The 24,151-nt window shown below is 36.7% G+C and overlaps 2 protein-coding genes across 2 annotated transcripts in view; one reads left to right on the top strand and one right to left on the bottom strand.

Annotated features, from left to right (window-relative positions):
• Positions 1-1,279: 1,279 nt before the first annotated feature.
• CCDC59 (coiled-coil domain containing 59) lies at positions 1,280-16,675 on the bottom strand. The gene is made up of 4 exons (XM_053716933.1): positions 16,295-16,675; positions 12,302-12,530; positions 9,996-10,086; positions 1,280-1,702 (listed from the first exon to the last, which is right to left on the bottom strand). Exons 1-4 carry the CDS (start codon positions 16,503-16,505, stop codon positions 1,544-1,546), a joined length of 690 nt encoding a protein of 229 aa, XP_053572908.1. The 5' UTR covers positions 16,506-16,675; the 3' UTR covers positions 1,280-1,543.
• Positions 16,676-16,890: 215 nt separating this feature from the next.
• Positions 16,891-24,151, top strand: part of METTL25 (methyltransferase like 25) — a gene marked incomplete in the record, with an annotated part of 826,773 nt that continues 819,512 nt past the window's right edge. Inside the window, 1 exon segment of the mRNA XM_053716932.1 lies at positions 16,891-17,151.

Here is a 24,151-nt window from a genome sequence, read left to right as displayed (position 1 = left end):
CATAAACTTGATAACAAAGCACAAAAAACGTTTTAAAATAAAACCGTTACTGTCACTTTAAATTTTAAACTGAACACACTTTATTACTGAATATGTGAAAAAGTATGAAGGAATTGTTCAAAATTCACCAAAATTTCACCACAGTGTCTTAAAGCCTTAAAAGTATTGCACACCAAATTTGAAAGCTTTAACTCTTAAAATAACGGAACCGGAGCCGTTTTTACATTTAACCCCTATACAGTCCCTGGTATCTGCTTTGCTGAGACCCAACCAAGCCCAGAGGGGAATACGATACCAAATGACGCCTTCAATAAGCTTTTTCAGTGGTTCTTAGCTCCTCACACATGCATCTGCATGCCTTGCTTTCCAAAAACAACTGCGCATTAGTGGCGCGAAAATGAGGCTCTGCCTATGACTAGAAAAGGCCCCCAGTGAAAAAGGTGTCCAATACAGTGCCTGCCGTTTTTTTTAATACATCCCCAAGATTAAAAGAACTATTTATAGTAATAATCCACTAAATGTACTTATAAAGTAATCGTTTTAGCCCAGAAAAATGTCTACCAGTCTTTAAAGCCCTTGTGAAGCCCTTTATTCTTATACTAAACTAAGAAAATGGCTTACCGGTTCCCATAGGGAAAATGACAGCTTCCAGCATTACCAAGTCTTGTTAGAAATGTGTCATACCTCAAGCAGCAAAAGTCTGCCCACTGTTTCCCCCAACTGAAGTTAATTCATCTCAACAGTCCTGTGTGGAAACAGCCATCGATTTTAGTAACGGTTGCTAAAATCATTTTCCTCTTACAAACAGAAATCTTCATCTCTTTTCTGTTTCAGAGTAAATAGTACATACCAGCACTATTTTAAAATAACAAACTCTTGATTGAAGAATAAAAACTACATTTAAACACCAAAAAACTCTTAGCCATCTCCGTGGAGATGTTGCCTGTGCAACGGCAAAGAGAATGACTGGGGTAGGCGGAGCCTGGGAGGGATCATGTGACCAGCTTTGCTGGGCTCTTTGCCATTTCCTGTTGGGGAAGAGAATATCCCACAAGTAAGGATGACGCCGTGGACCGGACACACCTATGTTGGAGAAATATATATAAATTATTATAATTAATGTATTCGAGTGCTACAAAGGTGCTTTTTTTTTAAATCAAATTATTATTATTATTATTAACAGCCCACCTTAAAACTTTGAGAAAATGATTACAAATGATAAAATCAAAATAGGTGAGATTTAGCATTGTGAAATTGAATAAAAGGAGAAAACATAATATTAAAAGCAACATGGGTTTTTAATTTTTACTTATCCATAAACTAAAGTTTGCAGAGCACAAAATGATACATTTTACCAGCCAGGTTACTTATAAAGATAATTTAAAAGTGTTTGTAGAAATGTTAAAATAATGTTTATTTTTTTTTTTTTAAATAAAGTTTGAATTTCTACAACCGCTTCCTTGATACAACTTTCTCACAAGAGAAGACAGTCCAATGACGCACCAGCGATGATGCCCTTTTAAATTCAATATCTCATAAAATACTAAGGTTTCTGTATCTTCTGAAGCAGGTATTCCATCTGTACATTAAAGTTTGGCTGTCCTTTCTTTGTCTTTGTATTCAATATTTTAAAAGTTTCCATTTTCTTTTTCTTGTATAATTGGAGCGCCTCTTCTCTTTGCTTTCTATTTCTCTCAGCCTCCTAGGATGACAAAAAAACCCATAAAAAAAAAAAAAACACAAAACAAACAAAAAACACACAGATACAAATGTAAAATTACTACATATATAGTACTTTTTATACATAAATACTGTACTAAAAGTAACATAACATACTAACAATACTAATTGTTATTAGAGTTTGTAAGTAGTTTACAATATGGAAAAAACAAACCATGCAATGTCTTGTGTTTTACAGAGTAAGAAATAGCCAAGTTTCTACATTTAGCCACCAATCAGCAAGCACCACCCAGGTGCTGAATCATACATAGGTTGGCCCCTAAGCTTACATTCCTGCTTTTCAAATAAAGATACAAAGAGAACGAAGAAAAATCAACAATAGGAGAAAATTAGAAAGTTGCTAAAAATTGGTCCGGTGGGCGGTGACATCGGAGAGGCGCGCAGTCAGCGTTTGCTCTGAGTATACTCCAACCACCAGTCACAGGCTCTAGGCCCAGAAAAGAGCCGCGCAAAGAGTACCAGACAGGGAGCGTTTTTCACCGACTATCGTGAAGCCACAGCAGGCTACGCTCAGAGGGTACGTGACACAGAGGTTCCAAAGGCACTCCACCGAAAATTTCTCACAGCTGGTAGAGCTCTATCGCAGGAGCAACGCTGTTCATGGACACGGACATGGTTTTCTAAGGCTGACGACTTATCAGAGAAAAAAGCCATCCCTCAAGATAAGTACTAATGTGGCAGATGACTATGCGTTGTAAAGGCTGGTGCGAGGGTATTCTCTTTTTCTGACTATAAGGATGTGAGAAGTGTGTGTGCAGCTGCATTAGTCTGGGTGCAGGGAAGATGTTGACTGATATCCTGTAAAAACCGAGATAACATCAAAGACTGAGATAATTATTTGCTTGTTCTGCCTAATCTATGTCATCTCTGGTTGGAAAAAAAGACGGACAAATAATTCAGATGGAATGTGATACCTGGCCCTTGTAATATACAGGGGGAAGCGGCCGTGAAGGCTTATAACAGTCTGATATTTTAAAGATGGTCACTGATTCAGGACCCTGAAATCCAGCAGGTTCTTTTTAGGCAGGTGTTATACATTATTTGCCCCAGTGAAGAAAACTGCTACATACAAAATAGAGCCAGTAGGCCCCGCACTGACACATTTGATCCTATCAAATCTGCTGCAAAAAGGAAAAGAAAAGAGAAAAAAATACAGATATAAAAAGAAAGAAAAAGGAAAAGAAACCCCCGGGGTTAAATATACAGCCCAGACCTGAAATATGCATAAAAAAGTAACCCTGCAGGTATAAAGCAGAGCCTGAGCTAGAGGGGCTTAACTGCAATATATCACAACGAAGAATATATTGAGTGCCTAGTTTGTAAGCCTGGGATAAGTGTGAAGGACTGTGCTGTGTATGGGGTGTGAAGTTCCCAGTGAAGAAACTGGCACTAGGTTCAAGTTGGCATCTGGAAAAGTCTGACAGCTGATATTGATTTTGATATAAAATTTGGCTATAACTAATTCAGGATTGTCTTATTTGGTAATGAAAAAGGGATAGAGTATCAAGCTGAATGAAAGTCCTACTATTTCAATAAGAAGAATATCTAGGCCGCAAGTCTGGGATTAGCAGGCAAGAGGACTGTGCTGTGCTTAGTGTGTATAGAACCCAGTGAAGAACTAGGTACCTGGTTCAATCCGATATCTGGAACAACATGCAGAGTGTCTAGGGTGTAAGTCTGGGAGCTTGCCACAAGAGGTCTGTGCTGTGTGCGGAGTGTAAAGAACCCAGTGAAGTATCTGGCACTTGGTTCAAGCTGGTACTTGGAAGACTTGATAGGCCACATTGTTAAAACAGAAGAGTGTACAGTGAATTGAACTCCGTTTTAATTAATCTAAGACTGAATGTGATGTTTTGAATAAGATCTATAGTACCATACTGTAGGCACTGTAAAATTTATATAGAAGTTGGTTCTTGAAGGTACCTGAGCAATAAGTACAAATAGAATTAATATACCTACAGAATATCCTTCTGCAGTGATATAAACTGCTCCTAAAATTAGTTAAGAGGTTAAAATCATAGACAAAAAAATAGTTCAGAAATCTGTACATTGCCCAACACCAAAAGTTATTCGTTGCTGGGTACTTGATATTCTTTTATTCAAAATCCACTAAATATCTGATTGAAATATTGACCTAGGAGGTGCTCCTTATTTTTTTTTTCTCTCCCCTACACACTTTACACTATCTACTCACTGCTGACTTAAGACACTTTTCACATTTTTGGCACTTTTTTTTTTTTTTTCCCTCCACTGGTATTTTACGTCACACTAGCACTCACCCCATTATTATTCTATATGCAGAGCTTGGCTTAGAGCCTGAACACCTAGATTCACACCCGCCCGAGGGGCTTCTACCCACTACAACTACTTTTCCACATTAGATTCTATCCTCACACCCCCCCTTTTTTTTTTTTTTCTTCCTCCTGCGCCATCCCTTCACAGTAAAAAGGAAAAGTGACCTTCAATGGATAAGTTTATTCAAAATTCAAAAGATAAGTCTCCAGCTGTAATGGCAGCTAAAACTAGGGAAAGAAACAAGAATAAAAATATAACTGAATCCACACAAGAGAATTTAGATAGTTCGAATACGTCACATGTAAATATAGACACACAAATGTTAATAACTAAAATTTCTGCTTTACTGATGCCACAGTTTGATAATCTCAGGTTAGAGATATCAACAGTATCGAATGAGTTAAAACACTTTAATGCGAGAATAGGAGAAATAGAAAATAGAATCTCTAACTTAGAGGATCAACTGGCTATTAAAAGTAATATGATTGAAGAACTAACCGGAAAAATTGTAAAATTACAAGATAGAGCGGATGTTGCAGAAGATAGATCAAGAAGAAATAATTTAAGATTTATAGGCATACCTGAAAAATATGTAAATAAAGATTTAGAAGTACTTATTACCAAAGAGATACCGAGGAAACTAGGTATACAAAGGGAAGGATCAGAAATTATAGCTGAGCGGGTACACAGACTGGGCTTAAGCAAGCAATACTTGGGTGAAGACCCTATTGATAGATCTCGCACTAGGCCAGTGATAGCAAAATTCTTGAACTATAAGGACAAAGTTGAAATCTTAAAATACTTTAAAAAAAACTTACAGAACCACTTTTGTTGGATGACAGAAAAGTCCTTATCTTTCAAGACTTTTCCCTGGAAACCTCGAATAAAAGATAAATAATGTCACAGTTATGTTCGCAATTTATTCAAAAGGGGCTTCAGGCATTTGTAGTCTATCCTGCTATTTTGAAAGTAGGAGGTAAGGATGGCTTTAAGTCCTTTCAGAACAGTCAAGAAGCTAATCAATATTATGTCGCAGTTTGTCAGGATGCATGACCTAACTATGAACAGTGTTAAAATTTTAATTTGTATGGGTGTTTTTTTGTCCTTTTTGTTTTTTTTTTTTGTTCTGTATTGCTTGTTTTGTTTTTTCCTATATCAGCCTTCAACGGTATGAAAGACTTTTAGCAGTTAAGGAAAATGATGGCGGTTGGCAGCTTGTATAGAATATTATGACACGGGGTATAAGGAACTCACTTGATTTTACCTCGTGGAATGTCGGTGGTATTGTGTCCCCTATTAAAAAGAAAGACAATCTTAAAGCACCTTAAAAAATTAAATACTGACATTGCCTTCCTTTAGGAAGTTAGATTGTCGGCAACAGAATTAGCTAAATTAAAAGTTAACTGGGTAAAAGAAGTAGTCGCCACTCCATGCTCAGAAAGGAAAAAGGGCGTAGCTATATTATTTGGTAAGAATGTAGAATACAAAATTCTTGAAGTTAAAATAGATGACAATGCACGTTATATTATTATTGAAATAGAAATAAAAAAAAAAAAGATTTATACATTGTGTAATGTTTATGGCCCAAATAATTTGGACCTGGAATTTTGGAATAAATTGCAGGTATTATTGTTAAAGTATACTGAAAAAAAATCTAATAATTGCTGGCGATTTTAATTTAACACCTAGATTTCCATTAGACAGGAAAAGTACGAAAGGTAGGAAAAAGGATTCTAGAATATCAAAGGAAATGAGAATCCTGCATACTTTTGATTTTTTTTTTTTATATCTGAGCCCTTGCTGTTGACCGATCCAAAGGCAGACATAAAAGATGTGATCATATCTGATCACGCTCCTATTACTCTAGAACTTATTTTAGAGGAAGTATTAACAACAGCCCTAAAAGAATTTTTTTCCACTTCCCGAAATACATGCTGAAAAATACATCTTTCGTAGCTATGTTGAGAGAAAAATTGAATATTTTTCTTAATTTGAATAGAGAGTATTTAGATAGGGTAGAAATACTGTGGGAAACAGCTAAAACTGTGTTAAGGGGAGAAATAATAAGTTTCATGGCTAAATTTAAAAAGAAAAGAAAGAGAAGGGAAGAACAATTAACGAATCAAGTAATAAATTCTTACAACAGATATTTACTAAATGCTACAAAGAATAACTGGTCCAGCTATACCCAGGCAAAACAAGAAAGGGACACATTTTACACACAAGAAACTATTAGAGAAGATCTGAAAAGTAAAGCAAAGTTTATGAAATTTGGAAATAAAACAGGTAGTCTCCTAGCGAAATTAGTCAAATCTGAAAAAAAACCTAATATAATATCGGCAATAAAAGTAGGAGATACATACATACACGACAGAAATAAATGAGATCTTTCATCAAATATATAGCAATTTTTATGGTGCATGTGAGTTAGATAGGTCGAATAAGAAGCGGTTTTGGGATTCAATAACTACTCCCAAAATAACACTGGAAGAAGCTAACACAATTAATCAGCCTATTACGGTAGAAGAAGTAGAAACAACAATCAATAAGATTAAACTAAATAAAGCACCCGGGCCGGATCATCTACCAGCTGAGTTTTATAAAATATTAAAAAAAGAAATCGCACCATATTTGACTAAATTATATAATTCGTATTATTCAGAGAATGCTACAATGTCAAAGAGCTTCACCAAAGCAATTACAATTTTGATATATAAAAAAGGAAGGGACCCCGAGAAGCCAGATGCTTATAGACCTATTTCCCTACTAAACGTGGACTATAAGATTCTAGCAATAATAGTCATGGAAAGATTAAAAAAATTTTTTTGGTAATATTATACACACTAATCAGGTAGGGTTTATGAACAATCGAAGCTCTGTGGTAAACATACGCAAAGCATGCATCATTATTTAATATTTTAATGATCTAACAGATAATCATCAGGGGATAAAAGAAGATGCAGCTTTAATAGCCATAGATGCAGAAAAAGCTTTTGATGCAGTGCAGTGGGACCATCTTTTCACATCACTGTCTAAGTTTGGCTTCTCGGGCTCCTTTTTAAATTATATCAAAGCAATATACAATAATCCGATATCTGTAATTTCAGTGAATGGAGTAGAATCTGCAGAAATTGCGCTGAAAAGAGGTACAAGACAAGGCTGTCCCTTGTCGCCTTTTTTGTTTAACTTGTCTATTGAATCACTAGCCATTAAAATTCGTCAAGAGATGCAAGGGATTGTCTGTAATAATATAGAGGAGAAGATTCTGTTATATGCTGATGATATTTTGATATTCCTAAGAAATAGTAAACAGAATATCCCACAATTAATGGATATAATAGAACTATATAGCTCCTTCTCGGGCTATAGAGTTAATACTAACAAAACTGAGCTTTTATGGCTCAACAAACTAAAAGAATCTAATATTCTAATCCCTTATAAAGTAGTAGATCAGATTACATATCTAGGTATTAATCTTAGTAAGAACCCCAAGTTCTGGTATGATCTGAACGTCAAACCAATTTTCCAGAAAATCTTTGACCAGTTAAATGTATGGAAATATATACCTTTGGCCTTGTCAGGCAAAATTAGTTAAATTAAAATGATTATTTTCCCAAAAATACAGTATAAAATGCAGAATCTACTGCTACTTATTAAGACCACAGATATTAAAGCATTCAATAAAAATATAACTGATTTTTTATGGGGTAAGAAAAGAAAAAAAAATCTCACTCAAAATACTCTCTTTTTTAAAGGAATTTGGAGGATTCGCACTTCCAGACATAGGAAAATATAATTTAGCATGTCTTGTTAAAATAGCAGCCGAATGGCTTTTAGATAAGGAATATTATACAGCAAGGCCATTGGAAGAGGGAATAGTGAAACCTTACTCTTTAAAGGCTTTACTGCATACTAAAGGACCAGATATACCAAAGAAGATCAAAAAGATCAGCTCAGTTATGGTTATTATAAAAGCATGGCATCAGTATTGTAAAAAATTAAAAGTCAACTATACAATATCTAACTATCTAACAATAACCGGATATCCCCTTTTCCCTGAAGCGTTAAAATCTGCAGTTTTCCACAGGTGGAAAAGAAAGGGATTGATATATATTGGCCAAATGATTAATTTCAATACAGAGACTCCACAGACCAAAGCATTTGAGGAGTTAAGAACTGAATTTGACTTACCCAACAAATTTTTCTTTGCTTACTTACAATTAAGGAACCTAGCTAACAAGCTATTATACCTTCAAAATAAGGACTGGGATTGGCCTCCACTCATGCTGAATTTTAATTTAAGTAAAGCGGGAGATTTCTTGATTAAAAAATGGTATAATGAGTCTCTCCGATACGAGGGTAGTTTAAATCTAAAACGGATTGTTAAAAAATGGCACCTGAAGAGGTTCAGAGAGTGTAATGAAGATCACATACAAAACAGTATCAATAGAATAAACAAGATTTTTACTTCTAATTTTAGAGAAGCACATATCTTCTTACTTAATCAAACATATCTAACACCCTGTGTTATGTCAAGATGGAACAGCCAAATTAAAGACAAATGTGTGAAATGTGGCGATAAAAGGGGCAGATATTGTGCATTATTTTTGGGACTGTACATTAGTCAGACAGTATTGGAATAAAATAAGTTTTCTACTCTCAAGGATACTAAAAACAGAGATATCAGTCTCCCGAGACATAGTCTTTTTTCTATTCCAAGCAGAGTCTAGAATGAAAAATAAATTATTTATTGAACTAGTTATAGGGGTGGCTAGGTTTCTGTTGTTGAGAACTTGGATTTCAAAAAAATTACCAGCCATCGCAGAAGTTAGTAATTTTATTTTTAAACAAATGACATTAGAACAATGTATGATAGAACAAGATAAAAGTAATGAAGTCGAGAATTTTTAAAAAAAATGGGAAATCTTTATATGTTCTCAGACAATAGATATACAGAAGAAAATTATTTACCCTTTAAGATCGACAGAATATGTTATGAATGCCATATTAAGGAATGAACTGCCGCAGGTATAATAAGCCAATACCGGAGAGGGCTGAATGTGAATATAAATCTGAAAGCGGATATGGAATTTTATTTATTTATTTTTTTCTTATTGTTGTCTTTGTTTTTCGGTTTCTGTTTCTTATATTTATCTATTTAGTTTTTCGTGTTGTCTAGTAAGTTCTACCAGAAAATAAGTCTTCAGATGAGACATATTGAAAGACTCAGTGGGGACAGATATTGAAGAGCTCAGCTTATAATAGCTATAGAGTCAAATGCTATGATTTAACTGATGTTATGCTTTGGGGGTATATTGTTAAAATTTTTCTTTTTGTTGTTATGTTTCTGATAATGCCCCCCATTGCTGTCTTCCTTTTTTATTATTTCTGTATCCCATCTGATTTCCTAATAAAAATATAAAAAAAAAAAAAAAAAAAAAAAAGTTGCTAAAAATTGCATGCTCTATCTGAATCACGAAAGAAAACATTTGGGTTTCATATGATTGTAAAGGTAAAATAAATAGGAAACTCCAATAAATTGTATTATTTACTAAAATGTTTACTTTTAAACAATTGTTTTAGCTAGAGCATCCAGAGAAGCTGTGATAGGCCCTGACTGATGTATAAATAGGGGGATTATATTATAATATATACATATATATATGCCTATTTATAAATCATGTTAATAGGTGACCTGTTTTTCTCCCCCAGTACAATCCACTGTACTGCCAATGCTTGGCTATGAAGTACAAAGATAAAATGTTCTAAAGCGCTTTATCATTGGTTATTTTTGCTTATAAATTCCTTGTTATTAGTCTGCTTGCTTCACACATTTCGACAACCAGAACTCTGTAATCCCAGTCTACTGTTAAACTAGTCTGAAAATAAAATGAAACTATCCACTAGTTTGTTAATGTGCGGATAGCAAATATCACAGGTAACACACACAATCAACTTGCCTCTCTTTTCTTTGCTCGTTCCTGCTGTACTTTTTCATAGTCGTCTTTTGCTTTCTGGTTTGCGGTTTTCTTTTTAAACTTCTTCAAAGGTCTGTATATTTAAAGGAACATGACACGAAAGCCCAGTAAAAAAGGTAGAGTCTACTAAAAATCAGGGTCTTTAATTTTTTTTAACTTTTGATTAAAAGCAATATTTCAATAAGCTTTTTTTAAAGGGACAGTAAAGTCAAAAATTAACTTTCATGATTTCAGTTTACTTTTAAACAACTTTCCAGTTTACTTCTGTTATCACATTTGCTCCATCCGCTTGGTATCCTTTGTTAAGCAGTAAACCTAGGTAGGCTCATAGGAGCTTGTGAGTGTGCACGTGTCTACCACTCTATGGAAAAGGTGTTTTGCAACATTGTTATGGCAGCGTTATATATTGTTGGAATTTCGGTTGCCATAGAGTGCTGAAGACACATGTGTATGCTTCTGAGCTCCTATGAGCCTACCGCGGTTTAGTCTTCAACCAAGGATATAAAGAAAACAATGCAAATCAAAATGTTAGAAGTACACTGGAAAATTGTTTAAAATATGACTTCTAAATCATTAGTTTCATTTTGACTTTACAGTCACTTCAAGTAAAAATGCTTCTATGTAAAAGTTATTAGTGTTTTGGTCATCACTTTTAGTTTGCACCAGCAGCGGCGCACAGCATCACTGCCAGCATGATGTGTGTCACTGTCTGCACAACCAGCACCCACAAGCTCAATGCAAATGCACAAGTCCCATACACTAAATAATGTACTAGGCATAAATGCTTCTAATCAAAACTGAAACATTTTTATTATTAGAATATATTCTTACTGAGTAAAGTGCATTTTTGCTTATATTGATTAAACTATAAAGACCCAAAGGCATAAAAAATACAAATATAATAAAGCAAGGCTTTCCCATACGTTTTATACTCTGCAGCTGGTATACTAAGTCATTGAAACCAATTTTACAGTAGACTGTGCCTTTAATGGAATTTATAAGAACAATCTGTTAAGCTCTAGAAGTAAATGAATTTAAAGGCATACACACATAATGTCCTACAGCAGGGTGCTCCTGTCAGTTCCACACCAAATGACATAAAATTAGCAAGGCGCACCAAAATCATCATTCCATGTCAAGTGTTCCAACACAATTTGCCTTACCATTTTCTTTCATTTATTTTACACCTTAGCACAATAAATAAGGGTAACAAATCTGAAAATAACATCTAGTTTTTATATTATTCAGGTTCGCTTTTGCAAAAAACCTATGAAGTTTGGTGCACAGGAATATATAAAAAACTAAATTCCTCCTGCTACGACTGATTCAATTAAACAAAAAGCTTTTATTTGGTATGCACACATGACAAGTTCTGACAACACAAAATGAAACCCAAAACTTTTCTTTTGTGATACAGACAGAGCATACAATTAAAAAACAAAAGCTTCCAGTTTCCTTCTTTCCAATGATATTCTTTGTTGAAGAGATACCTAGGGGTAGGCATCTGGAGCACGAATGCTGCCATCTAGGGCTCTTTGGATAACATTTTTGCAAAACTGCTGCCATATAGCGCTCCAGAAATGGGCCGGCTCCTAAGCTTATGACTCTGCTTTTCAACCAAAGATACCAAGAGAACAAAGTAAATTTGATAAACAGAAGTAAAATAGAAAGTTGTTGAAAATGACACGCTCTATTTAAATCCTGAAAGAAAAATGTGGGGTTTCAATTCCCTTTAAACTTCTGTCCACAAAATACCAGATAAAGTTCAATTATTTCCATGTAGATCTAGCTAAATAGACAGCAAGCACCTGGTAATTACAAGAACGTTCTATTGTCATGCTATATCCGCCACCTCTAAACAAATGTAACATCTTCTTTGCTGCATTTTTTTTACAAAAGCCAAACGCCACCACCCCTGGCCTCATTTGGAGGAGACAATCTAGGCTTTAGTCTGCAGCTAACTAGGCTAGACAAAGTCATATTGTTAGTACAAAACACATTGTTTTGCAAAGTCAAAGCCAATTAGACATATGTAGCAAGGTTAGCCTTGACAAGCCCATAGCTTGCTTCTTCAGCTTTGAGAATTACAAAAGCCACAATTTTCAGAGCTAAATGACATCAGAATGGGCAAAATAAATAATAAAAGTATATTACAAAGTTGTAACTAAATCTTATATTTAAAAAAAATGAAGAACTACTTATTTTAAGAGAAAATATACTATAGACAGCATATACATTGTATAGACAGCATATACATTGTATAGACAGCATATACATTGGATACTTACATTTCTTGTGTTTTTTCCTCTTTTTCTTCCACTTTATCTTCTTCTGGTCTCTTCCTTTTTTCTTGTTTTTTTATCATTTCTTCTTCAGCTAAGTAAAGGTGCTTTAGATGCTCCGGATAATTGTCAGTGAACATGTGTTCTTTTGAAACATTGCCTTTCCTTTGCTTTCTTTGCAATTTTTTATATTCAAACTGAATCTTTTGTTTTCTCCATAATGCAAATCCTTGTCCTGAGTAGATTTTAAAAAGAAAGCATTGCAATATTAGTTTTATAGTATTTTGTTACACTAAGGAAATGAGACCAATATTTCACATATCACTTGCTACGGTTATTAAAGGGACACTAAACCCAATTTTTTGCTTTCCCGATTCAGATAAAGCATGCAGTTTTAAGCAACTTTCTAATTTACTCCTATTATCAATTATTCTTTTTTTTTCTCTTGGTATCTTTATTTAAAAAAGCAGGAATGTAAGCTTAAAGGGACAGTATACACTCATTTTCATATAACTGCATGTAATAGACACTACTATAAAGAATAAGATGCACAGATATTGATATAAAAATCCAGCATAAAACAGTTTAAAAACTTACTTAGAAGCTGTCAGTTTGGCTCTGTTGAAAAGGTAGCTGGAAAGCCCACTGCAAGTGGCAAATAAGACACTCCCCCCCTCCCCCTTCTTTTGCATATGAAAAGACCCTGTACACAAACAGGAGCAAGCTGGAGAAGGTAGCTGACAGTATTCACATAAAATTTTGGAGCTTGGTTAGGAGTCTGAAAATCAGAGCAATGTTATTTAAAAATAAGCAAAACTATACATTTATTTTTAAAAAGAACTTTATGGGCTATATAAATAGATCATCTACAAAACATTTATGCAAAGAAAAAAATGAGTGTATAATGTCCCTTTAAGAGCCGGCCCATCTTTAGTTTAGCACCTAGGTACCGCTAGCTGATTGGTGGCTAAATGTAGCAACTATTCAGCAAGTGCTATCCAGGGTCTGAACCAAAAATGGGCCGGCTCCTATGCTTATATTCCTGCTTTTTAAAATAAAGATACCAAGAGAATGAAGAAAGATTGATAAAAGTAGTACTCTAGAACAGGGTTCTTCAAACTATGGGTCGGGACCCAATACTGGGTCACAACACCATGCTCACTGGGTCACGACTTGTGTGTGAGTGTTGAAGGAGAGTGTGTGTGGTATGAGAGTGTGTGTAGTATGTGGTATGATAGTGTGAGTGTGTGTGTGTAGTGTATGTTGTATGAGCGTGTGTGTGACTGTGTGATATGTGTGGTGTGTGTTGTGTGTGTGTGGTGTATGTGGTGTGTGAGTGTCTAATGTGTGTGGTATGAGAGTGTGTGTGGTATGTGGTATGAGAGTGTGTGTGTGTGTTATACGAGTGTGTGTGTGAGAGTGTGTGTGACTGTGTGCGAGTGTCTGAGAGGTGTGTAGTATGAGAGTTTGTGTTGTATGTGTGGTAAGAGAGTGGGTATGTGTGTTGCATGAGAGTGTGTGTGTGCTATTATCTTTTACGACACTTTCAAGTTTGACTACATTCAGGAATAAAGTATTCAAACATTTTAGTCACTTTGCCAAAAATTGCAGCTACCTTGTTGTATATTATCTCTAACATTTTCAGATTTAAAATAGGGCAGAGAAGCTATGTGGTATCATGGCACTGGGTCTTGGGGAAAAAGTTTGAAGAACCCTGCTCTAGAAAGTTGCTTAAAATTACAGGATCTATCTGAATCATGAAAGAAAAAAAAAAAAAATTGGGTTCCGTGCAAACTTTACATAAGTTACGTGCTTTTGTCAGAATTTTAGTGACAAATACCCATGTATATTTCTCTATTTAACCAGAAGTACCTTAAGACTTTTTTTTAAATGCTACTTAAAAACTAGTAAAAAAAAAGCACTGAACTAAAACAAACCATTAAAAGGGACAGTGTACACCAATTTTCATAACACTGCATGTAATGGACACTGCTGTAGAGAAGAATATCCAGCATAAAACTTTTTAAAAATGTATTTAGATGCTCCCAGTTTAGCACTGTTGATGAGGTTAAGCTGGGACATCCAGTGAGAGAGGCTGGGAAAGCAAACACTACCCCCCTCCCCTGCATATGAAAAGACAGATTACACAAAAAGGAGGAAGCAGGAATCTGTAGACTTCAGTCTACATCTGATACTTTGGGGCTGAAAATCAGCACAATGTTATTAAATTAGCAAAACTATACATTTAACATTTACTTTGTACTATTGGTATCCTTTGTTGAAAAGGAATATGCACATATCCTACACTAGTGGAAGCTAGCTGCTGATTGGTGCCTGCACACATTTGTCTATTGTGATTGGCTTGCTAGCTGCCAGTAGTGCAATGCTGTTCCTTCAACAAAGGATAACAAGAGCATGAAGCAAATTTGATAATAGAAGTAAAATTAGAAAGTTATTTAAAAGTATGTTCTATCCAAATAACGAAAGAAAATGTTGGGGGTTTCTGTCCCTTTAATAGTGACTTTTGTAGAAAAGTAATTAGTAACCTTTTTCTAAAGGAATGTGATAAACCCCTATGTGTTTAGCCCTTGTAAATGGGTAAAACACCACATAAACTATAGTCAGCTACAGAACAGCAATGCATTGCCCATCCTTAGCTAATCATGGGCTGGCAAGTCAATCATAGTGACATATGTGAACAGATGCCGATTACTGTCTGTGTTCAGCTATTGCAGTGTTCTTTCTAGGACCTAATTAAAGTGACTGTAAATTTTAATGAATTACAGGCCAGTATCTAAAAATAATGTTAAAAACCATGGGCACTTTAATTTATTACAATTTAAAAGACGCTTCATTTTTAAAATATTTACCATTGAGTGCTGGTAAACATACCACAGTTCGTCCGCCCACATCTTTCTTTAGCAGATCGATGATGAATCCAGCTTCCTCATCGATCTGCTAAAGAAAGTAGATGTGGGCGGAGGAACGGCAGTATGTTTACCAGCACTCATTGGTAAATATTTTAAAAAAGAAGCGTCTTTCAAAATTTTAAATGAATGAAAGTGCCTGCGTTTTTAAGATTATTTTTAGATACTGGGCAGTAATTCATTAAAATTAACAATCACTTTAATGGGTGCACCGCCTAGCTAAAATTTAAACCAATATTAAGCTACGTTTAGCTAATATTACAATCTTTTTCAATGTTTGTTGCACAAATTATCATTAATGTTAACCCTTTCCTGCCGGGGTTAAAGTGTCTACAATGGAACAACTGTTCCGATGTAGACAAATTTAAATCACGATTGCGAGATTTCAATTATTGGATCGGGTCTGGGGGGTCCCTATAACCCTAGGAACGCCCTCCAGACCGCGATCAAATCCAGGAAGCGCAGTAGGCTTCAGGACAAGGACAGCCGTTGGCTATGACGTTCTAGTCCGTCATAACGGCTCTAAAGCCCAGTGAAATTATGACAGACTAGAACAGCATAACGGCGTTAAAAGGTTAAAGGCTTAGAAGTGAAAGGGTTAAGACGTTATGCTCTATCTGAAAATGTTGACTTTTGTGTATATATAATATAGGCCAGTGTTTCTCAGCAGGTCCTCAAGTACCCCCCAACAGGCCAGATTTTCATTATAACTGAGCGAGAGCACAGGTAAAATAATCAGCTCATGGGTGAGAGCAGGTTACTAACCATGGTTACTGATCAGCTGATTATTTCACCTGTGCTCTAGCTCAACTATAATGAAAACCTGGCCTTTTGGGGGCACATGAGGACCACGGTTGAGAAACACATATAGGCTAAGGATGGCTTAGAAATGGATGAAAGACTCTTTATAAATAGCAAATAGCATTGGCATGTGAAGAGAGAATATTACAACTGAAATTGTACGTTATACAAATTATTACAGTTTTTGCAGCCCTTGTATAAAACATTTCAATGGATACTCAAAACGGCAGAAACATATACGTTTTACTGTACTTTTTTCTCTATTGCTCACCTTCCTTGGCGCTCCCCTCGAATACCTTGTGCTGATCAGGTCTCCATCTGTGATTAGCCTTCCTGTGCCCGTGAGAATCTTGTCCCCTACCCATTTGACGTCCGAATCCACGACCTCTCATAGCTCCCTTTCCTCTTGACCCAGAAACACCTCTTCCACGGCTGCCCCCTCGGTTACCGTCTTTCTTACCTCTCATAAGGGAGGATTCCATGCTTGCACTCTAACAATCCCCGGCGCACGGCTGTGACATCACATTCCCACGTGGTACCATAGACAGGCCACACTAGGAGCACAATAAAATGTTATACTAATGTATGTACTCTTTGCTACTGCGCCATCTGCAGTAAAAAAAAAAAAATTGCAATAGGGCTGCGGAAAACGTTTCTGCTGTACGTCCGTCAACACATTTTTATTTTTTTGCAAGAAGAATGCGACCATTCGAATAGGAGTTCAAGACATAAAGCGTTATTTGAAGCTTGACCTGGCATGTGGGCTGAGATTTACAATGGTGACGTTTAAATATAAAGAACCATACAGTTTTTATACGAATTTGTTTATATGCAAGATATTCAGACTAGAGCGTGTTAACTTGCTCGAGGTTCGTTTGCTTGAAAATACGTCATTCTAACATCGCTCTAGCATCTAGTTATGCCTGGTTAATGCAGTCCTGTGGAATTGTGGTCACATGACAACTTCACACATGGGTTTCTCTTCAGACAGTGCCTGAGTATACAGTGCTCTACTGATCTTAGATGAGCACTGTACCACTGAGTAAATGCACAGGACTCACTGAGGTGTGTAAGCCATACACAGTCCTGTGAACACTTCAAATATATGTGTTTGCCCATAACAAACATGTAAGTATTTATACTTCCTGTAGGGTTTGTTATTATATATTTATGTTATGCTATAAGCATGTGCACTCTACAAAACTAAAATGCACACACATAAAAAATGTGAATTTTACATTTTTATATATTTTATAGATGGTGGTGCCAATACTAATTATAAACAGATGATTGACATGTGCCTTTCTAGTTTGTACTGAAAAAAAATTGTAAGAAGGTTTTTAGTGTTGGCATTTTACTTTTATCCATAACTTTAGTGCAACACTCAAGTAACAACTGGTAACTTAGTGTTATGTTTACTGCAGCTGCTAATATAAGAATGAACCTTTTGTTGTGAAACAAGATTGCTGTCATAAAGACAAGTGTGTGCAATTCTTTATCATTATAAATAAATTGTGACTAACAAATCTAAATTTACAAATACAATATATTTGTTTAAATACATTTCTTTAAAACAAATAGTTAATTACAAATACAATTTTTTTTTTTTTGTAAGTAAAATTTTAGTTTATTGTAAGTGCAATTTTTTTTGTAAGTATACTTTTCTTTTCTTGGAAATACAATTTTTTTGGGAGTTGCACTTCCAGCATGTGTCAAAACACTGTCAAAAATAAATGTTAGTTGCCATTTTGCTAAAGGACTTGTGATTTCACAGCAGGAAGTTTAGCAGTTTGACTGGGTACTAGCAACTGCTTTGCTTTCAATTATATGGGGAAAAATATGACAACCCAAGCACATCAGCATCGGATGTAAACTTTTTAACATTTATCATGTAACATAGAACATGGCTTAACGTGTCATGTGATTTTTCTCATTTGCATAATACAACACTATACAAGTACATATTGATTTTGATGTTTTAATTACAGTAGTTTTCATCATAATGAAAACTCACAGTAGTATGTGGTATTCTTTCAGAATATGTTTTTTATGTTGTCATTTACCATACAACATGCTTTAAAGTAATGGTAAATTTTTAAAATTTCAATAACGGGTTATCAAATTAACTACTGTGAAAGCTTCAGTCGCTATATTTAAAAAAAAAAAAAAAAAAATGTCATTATTTATAATTCAACTTACTTTCTAATTCACTTTGGTGTTCTGTTAAGGGACTGAACTTTTGAAAAGAGCGAACCATGTCACTTCCTTTGACATTACATCAGATGTTGTACACATTTTGCCCCTAATGCGCATGTGTGCCAGCGTCATCACATACCTGGCCGCATACTTCACTGTGAAACTATTTAGACTTGTAAAATTGTGAAGCCTTTCCATAGCGCATGCCTGGGATTTTCTATCACAAATGGGGGGGGGTTATGGAATGCTGTTTATTCAACAATATATGTGAATTATGGTGTAAAACCAATATAAATGTAAGGATAGGAAAATGTATACTTATTTAAAAATATTAAAACACATAGAACAATTTATTTGTGTGTGGATGAAACAAATATATAAAATAACTTAACCTATAACCTCAAACGAATACAAACAACAAGGCGTGCATTCAAAGCACTTCACTTTATGTTTAGTTTAAAATACGACATTGCAAAATTATATTTTTGTTGGTAAAGCAATGACAATGTGACCAGACTTTCTACTAAAGTAAAATGGATCTTCCAACACAAGCAGTGGCGATAGCCGAGTGGCTGTTTGTCATGCAGGGGCGAATAATCAGCTTTCCATAAACCCCCCCATTTGTGATAGAAAATCCCACGCATGCGCTATAGAAAGGCTTCTCAATTTCACAAGTCAAAATAGTTTCACAGTGACGTATGCGGCCAGGTATGTGACGACGCTGGCATGCATGCGCATTAGTGGCAAAATGTGTACAACAGCTGATGTAACGTCACAGGAAGTGACATGGTTCGCTCTTTTCAAAAGTTCGGTCCCTTAACAGAACACCGGCATTGACACATACCGCTGGCTACCCTTCAACTTCCTTCTTCTATCAGCGCGATATAGAGTTTGGTCCCACCCGCTCTGTAAATTCATGACGCATTCAATGAAAGCTAATAAGCTGCATGACGTAATAAACACATTTTTTTTTCTTCTTGATACATGCTAAAATGCCAGAAATTTGATTGGCGAAAGGAAAACACGTAAAAAAAGAAAAGAAAAACAAGAGGTTTAAGTGTTGGGGCTGCCGAAGCTTGCAATATAACAGGAGCGGTTTGAAAATGAAATACAGAAGTTATCCTGCAAATGTAAATTTTTCATGAATTAAACTAATATTTCATATTTTACATATGATTTTAATGAGTACTCCGTCTGAGTTTACCATCACTTAAACATGCCTAAATTGCTTATCGTGCCTTGTGTTATATAATAATGTACTTATAACATACAACATGAATTAACTAATATTATTTCATATTTTACATATGATTTTAATGAGTACTCCGTCTGCGTTTACCATCACTTAAACATGCCTAAATTGCTTATCGTGCCTTGTGTTATACAATAATATACTAATACTGTAAAACATGCTTTACTTGCCTAAAGTGCTTATCCTGACTTGTGTTATACAATAATGTACCAATACCATACAACATGCTTATCCTGACTTGTGTTAGACAATAATGTACCAATACCATACAACAAGCTTATCCTGACTTGTGTTATACAATAATGTACCAATACCATACAACATGCTTATCTCTTCTGCTTTCAGGTACGTGAATAGAGTCCCTGTCATTCTGCAAACTATTCACTGCACTCTGGTGTTTTTTCCCCTCTCCTGTAACTCTGTTTTGGTACGTGAATAGAGTCCCTGTCATTCTGCAAACTATTCACTGCACTCTGGGTTTTTTTCCCCTCTCCTGTAACTCTGTTTTGGTACGTGAATAGAGTCCCTGTCATTCTGCAAACTATTCACTGCACTCTGGTGTTTTTTCCCCTCTCCTGTTACTCTCTTTTGGTATGTGTATATTTATATAGAGCAAATGATTTTAGGTTGCTAATTTAGTCCTACATTTGTTGTATTATTATCCAATGTCTTACTTCTAATGTTTTGTTAATTGCCATGTGATGCTCAATCATCATCAATACTTGCTATTATGCTAAAATTTACAGCTGTCTTATGCCATAGTTTTAACCCCCTCCAAGTTTTATTGTCTGTTTACTTAATATCTCACCCTGACCAGACCAGAATCTAACTTTCCAATTGGCCTTTCCAATTGTCTTTGATTAGCAATCAACTAAATTTAGTGTACTCAGCCGACTGCCCTGCCTGCCTTCATATATTTCACACAAGTTTGGGCTGTGCATTGCTATAACAACATATGTTCACATTTTCAAAGTGAACATTTTTTAAGTGAGGCATTAACAATAGAATTATACAAGAATTGAACAAGGATTGGGCAAGGGGCAAGATACAAGGCAAGTAATTTTGTAAAATTATGTTTCATATACCTTATTGTTTTCTTATGCAATTGCTGCTGTAATACTGTGTCTTATGTGTTTAATTTGTTCCCACGTTTGTAAAAATGCTTAATATATTTACATCCCTTTTTGATACCTCCTGTCTCTATAACAAACTGCATTATTCAATGACTCCTCCCTCTCCACCTGCCCTGTTCATTAGCCCATCTCTCTAAAACTCACCTTACTTTTGTACTCATGAACTTTACCTATTCCTAAACAATCTCTCTCCCCCCTGCACCTAGTCTCAAAAGCAGTCTCACTACTGCAAATCCGTATCTCATCTCATGTCCCTCTCCCTCTTGCTTTTACTTACTACTGGTGACATCTCCCCTAATCCTAGTCCCCAACCACTGTCTAGCCGTGCAAATCCATGTGTACCGTCCCATAGACTCAGAAAACAAAACTCTGCAAACCTTATTCACATTCCTCTTGCATCAAAAGCCATTACCACTTTCACTTCCGCACTCTGGAACTCTCGCTCTGTTTGCAACAAGCTCACTTCTATACATGACCTCTTTATCTCCCGCTCCCTCAACCTTCTGGTCCTAACAGAAACCTGGCTCTCTCCCCTAGACACAGCATCCACTGCTGCTCTGTCACATGGGGGTCTACACTTCAGCCACACTCCTAGGTCTGGTAATAGACAAGGAGGTGGTGTAGGTATTTTGCTTTCCTCTCGTTGCACCTTTGAACAAATACATCCCATCTCTTCCCTCACATTTCCCTCATTCGAAACCCACATGATTTGCTTATTCTCCCCTCTCTCTGTATGTGTTGCAGTCATATGGCTCCTCAACTCAATTTCTAGATCACTTGGCTGCCTGGCTACCTTATTTCCTTTCCTCAGACAACTCTGCCCTCATTATTGGCTACTTCAACATCCCTCTTGACAATCCCACTGCCTCATCTGCAGAACAACTTCTTCAACTCACTTCCTCTTTCGGTCTGTCACAATGTACTGATTCTCCCACTCACAAAGATGGTCACTCTCTTGACCTGATCTTTAGCTATCGATGCACTCTCTCAAACTTCACAAACTCCCCCTTTACTCTTTCTGACCACCATCTCCTTACTTGCAACATATCATCCCTCCCTGCAACTCTCCCTCCTTCTACTCCTTCACAGAAGCATTGTCATTAGATCAGCAACAGCTTGCTAATTACCTCAGACCTCTCCTCTCATCCTTCTCCTTTTCCTGCCGTGAACAATCTATCTGCCACTATAATTTCACCCTTTTATCCGTCCTTGACATTCTCGCCCCTCTTACCATAGCTCGGAAATCACACACTCATACTCAGCCCTGGCATACTCCTCTGACACGGTACCTACGCAGATGTTCCCGTACTGCGCAGCAGCACTGGAGAAAATCTCGGAGTTCAACTGATTTTCTTCATTACAAATTCATCTTGAACTCCTACTATTCTGCCCTTAATCTCCATAAGCAACACTACTTCTCTACTCTTCTCTCTAATCTTTCTTCAAACCCCAAACATCTGTTCTCCACTTTCAATACTCTCCTCCGCCCTCCTCCACCACCTAATACAACTTTTCTGTCAGCTCAAGACTTTGCCAGCCACTTCAATAACAAAAGCGACTCCATCAGAAATGAAATCAGCTCTCAACATAATTCCATTCTCTTCCCCCCTCAAATGCTCTCAATCAACCACAACCCACATAACCTTAAACTTAGCTCATTCTTCCCTGTTACTGAGGAAGAAGTTTCGGCACTTATACTGCGCTCTCACCTCACTACCTGTCCCCTTGAGCCTATCCCCTCACAGCTACTCCCCTCCCTCTCTGCTACCCTTACCCCTGTACTCGCACACATTTTCAACCTCTCCCTCAGCACCGGTATATTTCCCTCATCGCTGAAACATGCACTGGTCACACCTATCCTCAAAAAACCTCCTCTTGATCCTACCTCCCCATCCAACTACCGCCCTATTTCCCTCCTCCCTCTTGTCTCAAAGCTTCTCTCTGCTTATCCTCCTTGATCTGTCCGCAGCTTTTGTCACTGTTGACCACCCTCTTTTGCTCCAAACCCTCCAATCCTTCGGCATCTGTGACACAGCCCTTTCGTGACTCTCTTCCTACCTGTCAAACTGTACCTTTAGTGTAGCCTTGTCAAGGACCTCTGCTGCCCTGTCACCACTTTCTGTTGGAGTACCGCAAGGCTCTGTCCTCGGTCCCCTTCTCGTCTCAATCTACACGTCATCACTAGCTTCCCTAATAAAGTCCCACAGTTTCCAATATCATTTGTATGCCGACGACACCCAAATCTGCTTCTCTGCACCAGACCTATCTCCTTCCTTGCTAACCCATGTCACTAACTGTCTTTCTCACATCTCTTCCTGGATGTCCTCTCACTACCTCAAGCTAAATCTCTCCAAAACTGAGCTACTCATTTTCCCCTCTTCTTCCAAAATCTCCCCCCCCAATCTCTCTATAACTGTCAAACTCCATCATTACCCCTACCCTGAACGCCCGATGTTGCGGGGTCACATTTGACTCAGATCTTTCTTTCACTCCTCACATTCAGTCCTTGGCCAAAGCCTGCCGCTTCCACCTTAAAAACATCTCTTACACAAGACACAACTAAGATTTGAATCCACTCTCTCATTCTTTCCCGCCTCGATTACTGCAACTCTGTCATCTCTGGTCTCCCCACCTGCCGCCTAGCTCCTTTACAATCCATAATGAATGAACATATCCCAATAAAGGGATGTGAAAGAGCGCTGATGTTAAAAGGGAGAACACACTGTTCAATATAAAACAAGGTAATGAACTTTAAATGTAGTAGATCAGGTCTACCGTGTTAGTCCTGTATAATGTCCATAAGCTGATGGTACATTGAAGGGATGAAGATATCCTCCTGATAGATATGGTGAGTCAGGCTGCTCCTCTTGATCCCAGAGAGTGTGGAACAGCTGTTAAAATATAAAGAGTAGAAAGAGGGCGCCACAATAGCGTGATACCGTCTGGAAAGCAGGTACAGATAAAAACAAATATTATGCTTACCAAATGGTGTGGCACTGTGCTGTGACCAGTGCAAGAGAGCAGGCTAGCACTTATCAGTGGCTAGTACACTGTGGAAGCCAAACTCCAAAGGCACTTGTCCTAGTTGAAGCTTTGTATATGTCTCCTGTTGGCTGGACTTCAGGTGCTGCAAAGGTGTAATCTTTATGTGTTGTTCAGTTGGTATTGATAAACCACAACACAGACAACTTCAAATAAAATTGTTTTTAATACTTATGACGCGTTTCTCAACCTCAAAAGGGTCGTTTCATCACTTTTTTTTTTATCTGATGAAACACATAAAAGATTACACCTTTGCAGCACCTGAAGTCCAGCCAACAGGAGACATATACAAAGCTTCAACTAGGACAAGTGCCTTTGGAGTTTGGCTTCCACAGTGTACTAGCCACTGATAAGTGCTAGCCTGCTCTCTTGCACTGGTCACAGCACAGTGCCACACCATTTGGTAAGCATAATATTTGCTTTTATCTGTACCTGCTTTCCAGACGGTATCACGCTAAAGTGGCACCCTCTTTCTACCCTTTATAATCCATAATGAATGCCTCTG

This window comes from Bombina bombina, chromosome 6, assembly GCF_027579735.1.
Source record: "Bombina bombina isolate aBomBom1 chromosome 6, aBomBom1.pri, whole genome shotgun sequence".
Classification (NCBI taxonomy): Eukaryota; Metazoa; Chordata; class Amphibia; order Anura; family Bombinatoridae; genus Bombina; species Bombina bombina.
This window is presented reverse-complemented; position numbering and strand designations above follow the sequence as displayed.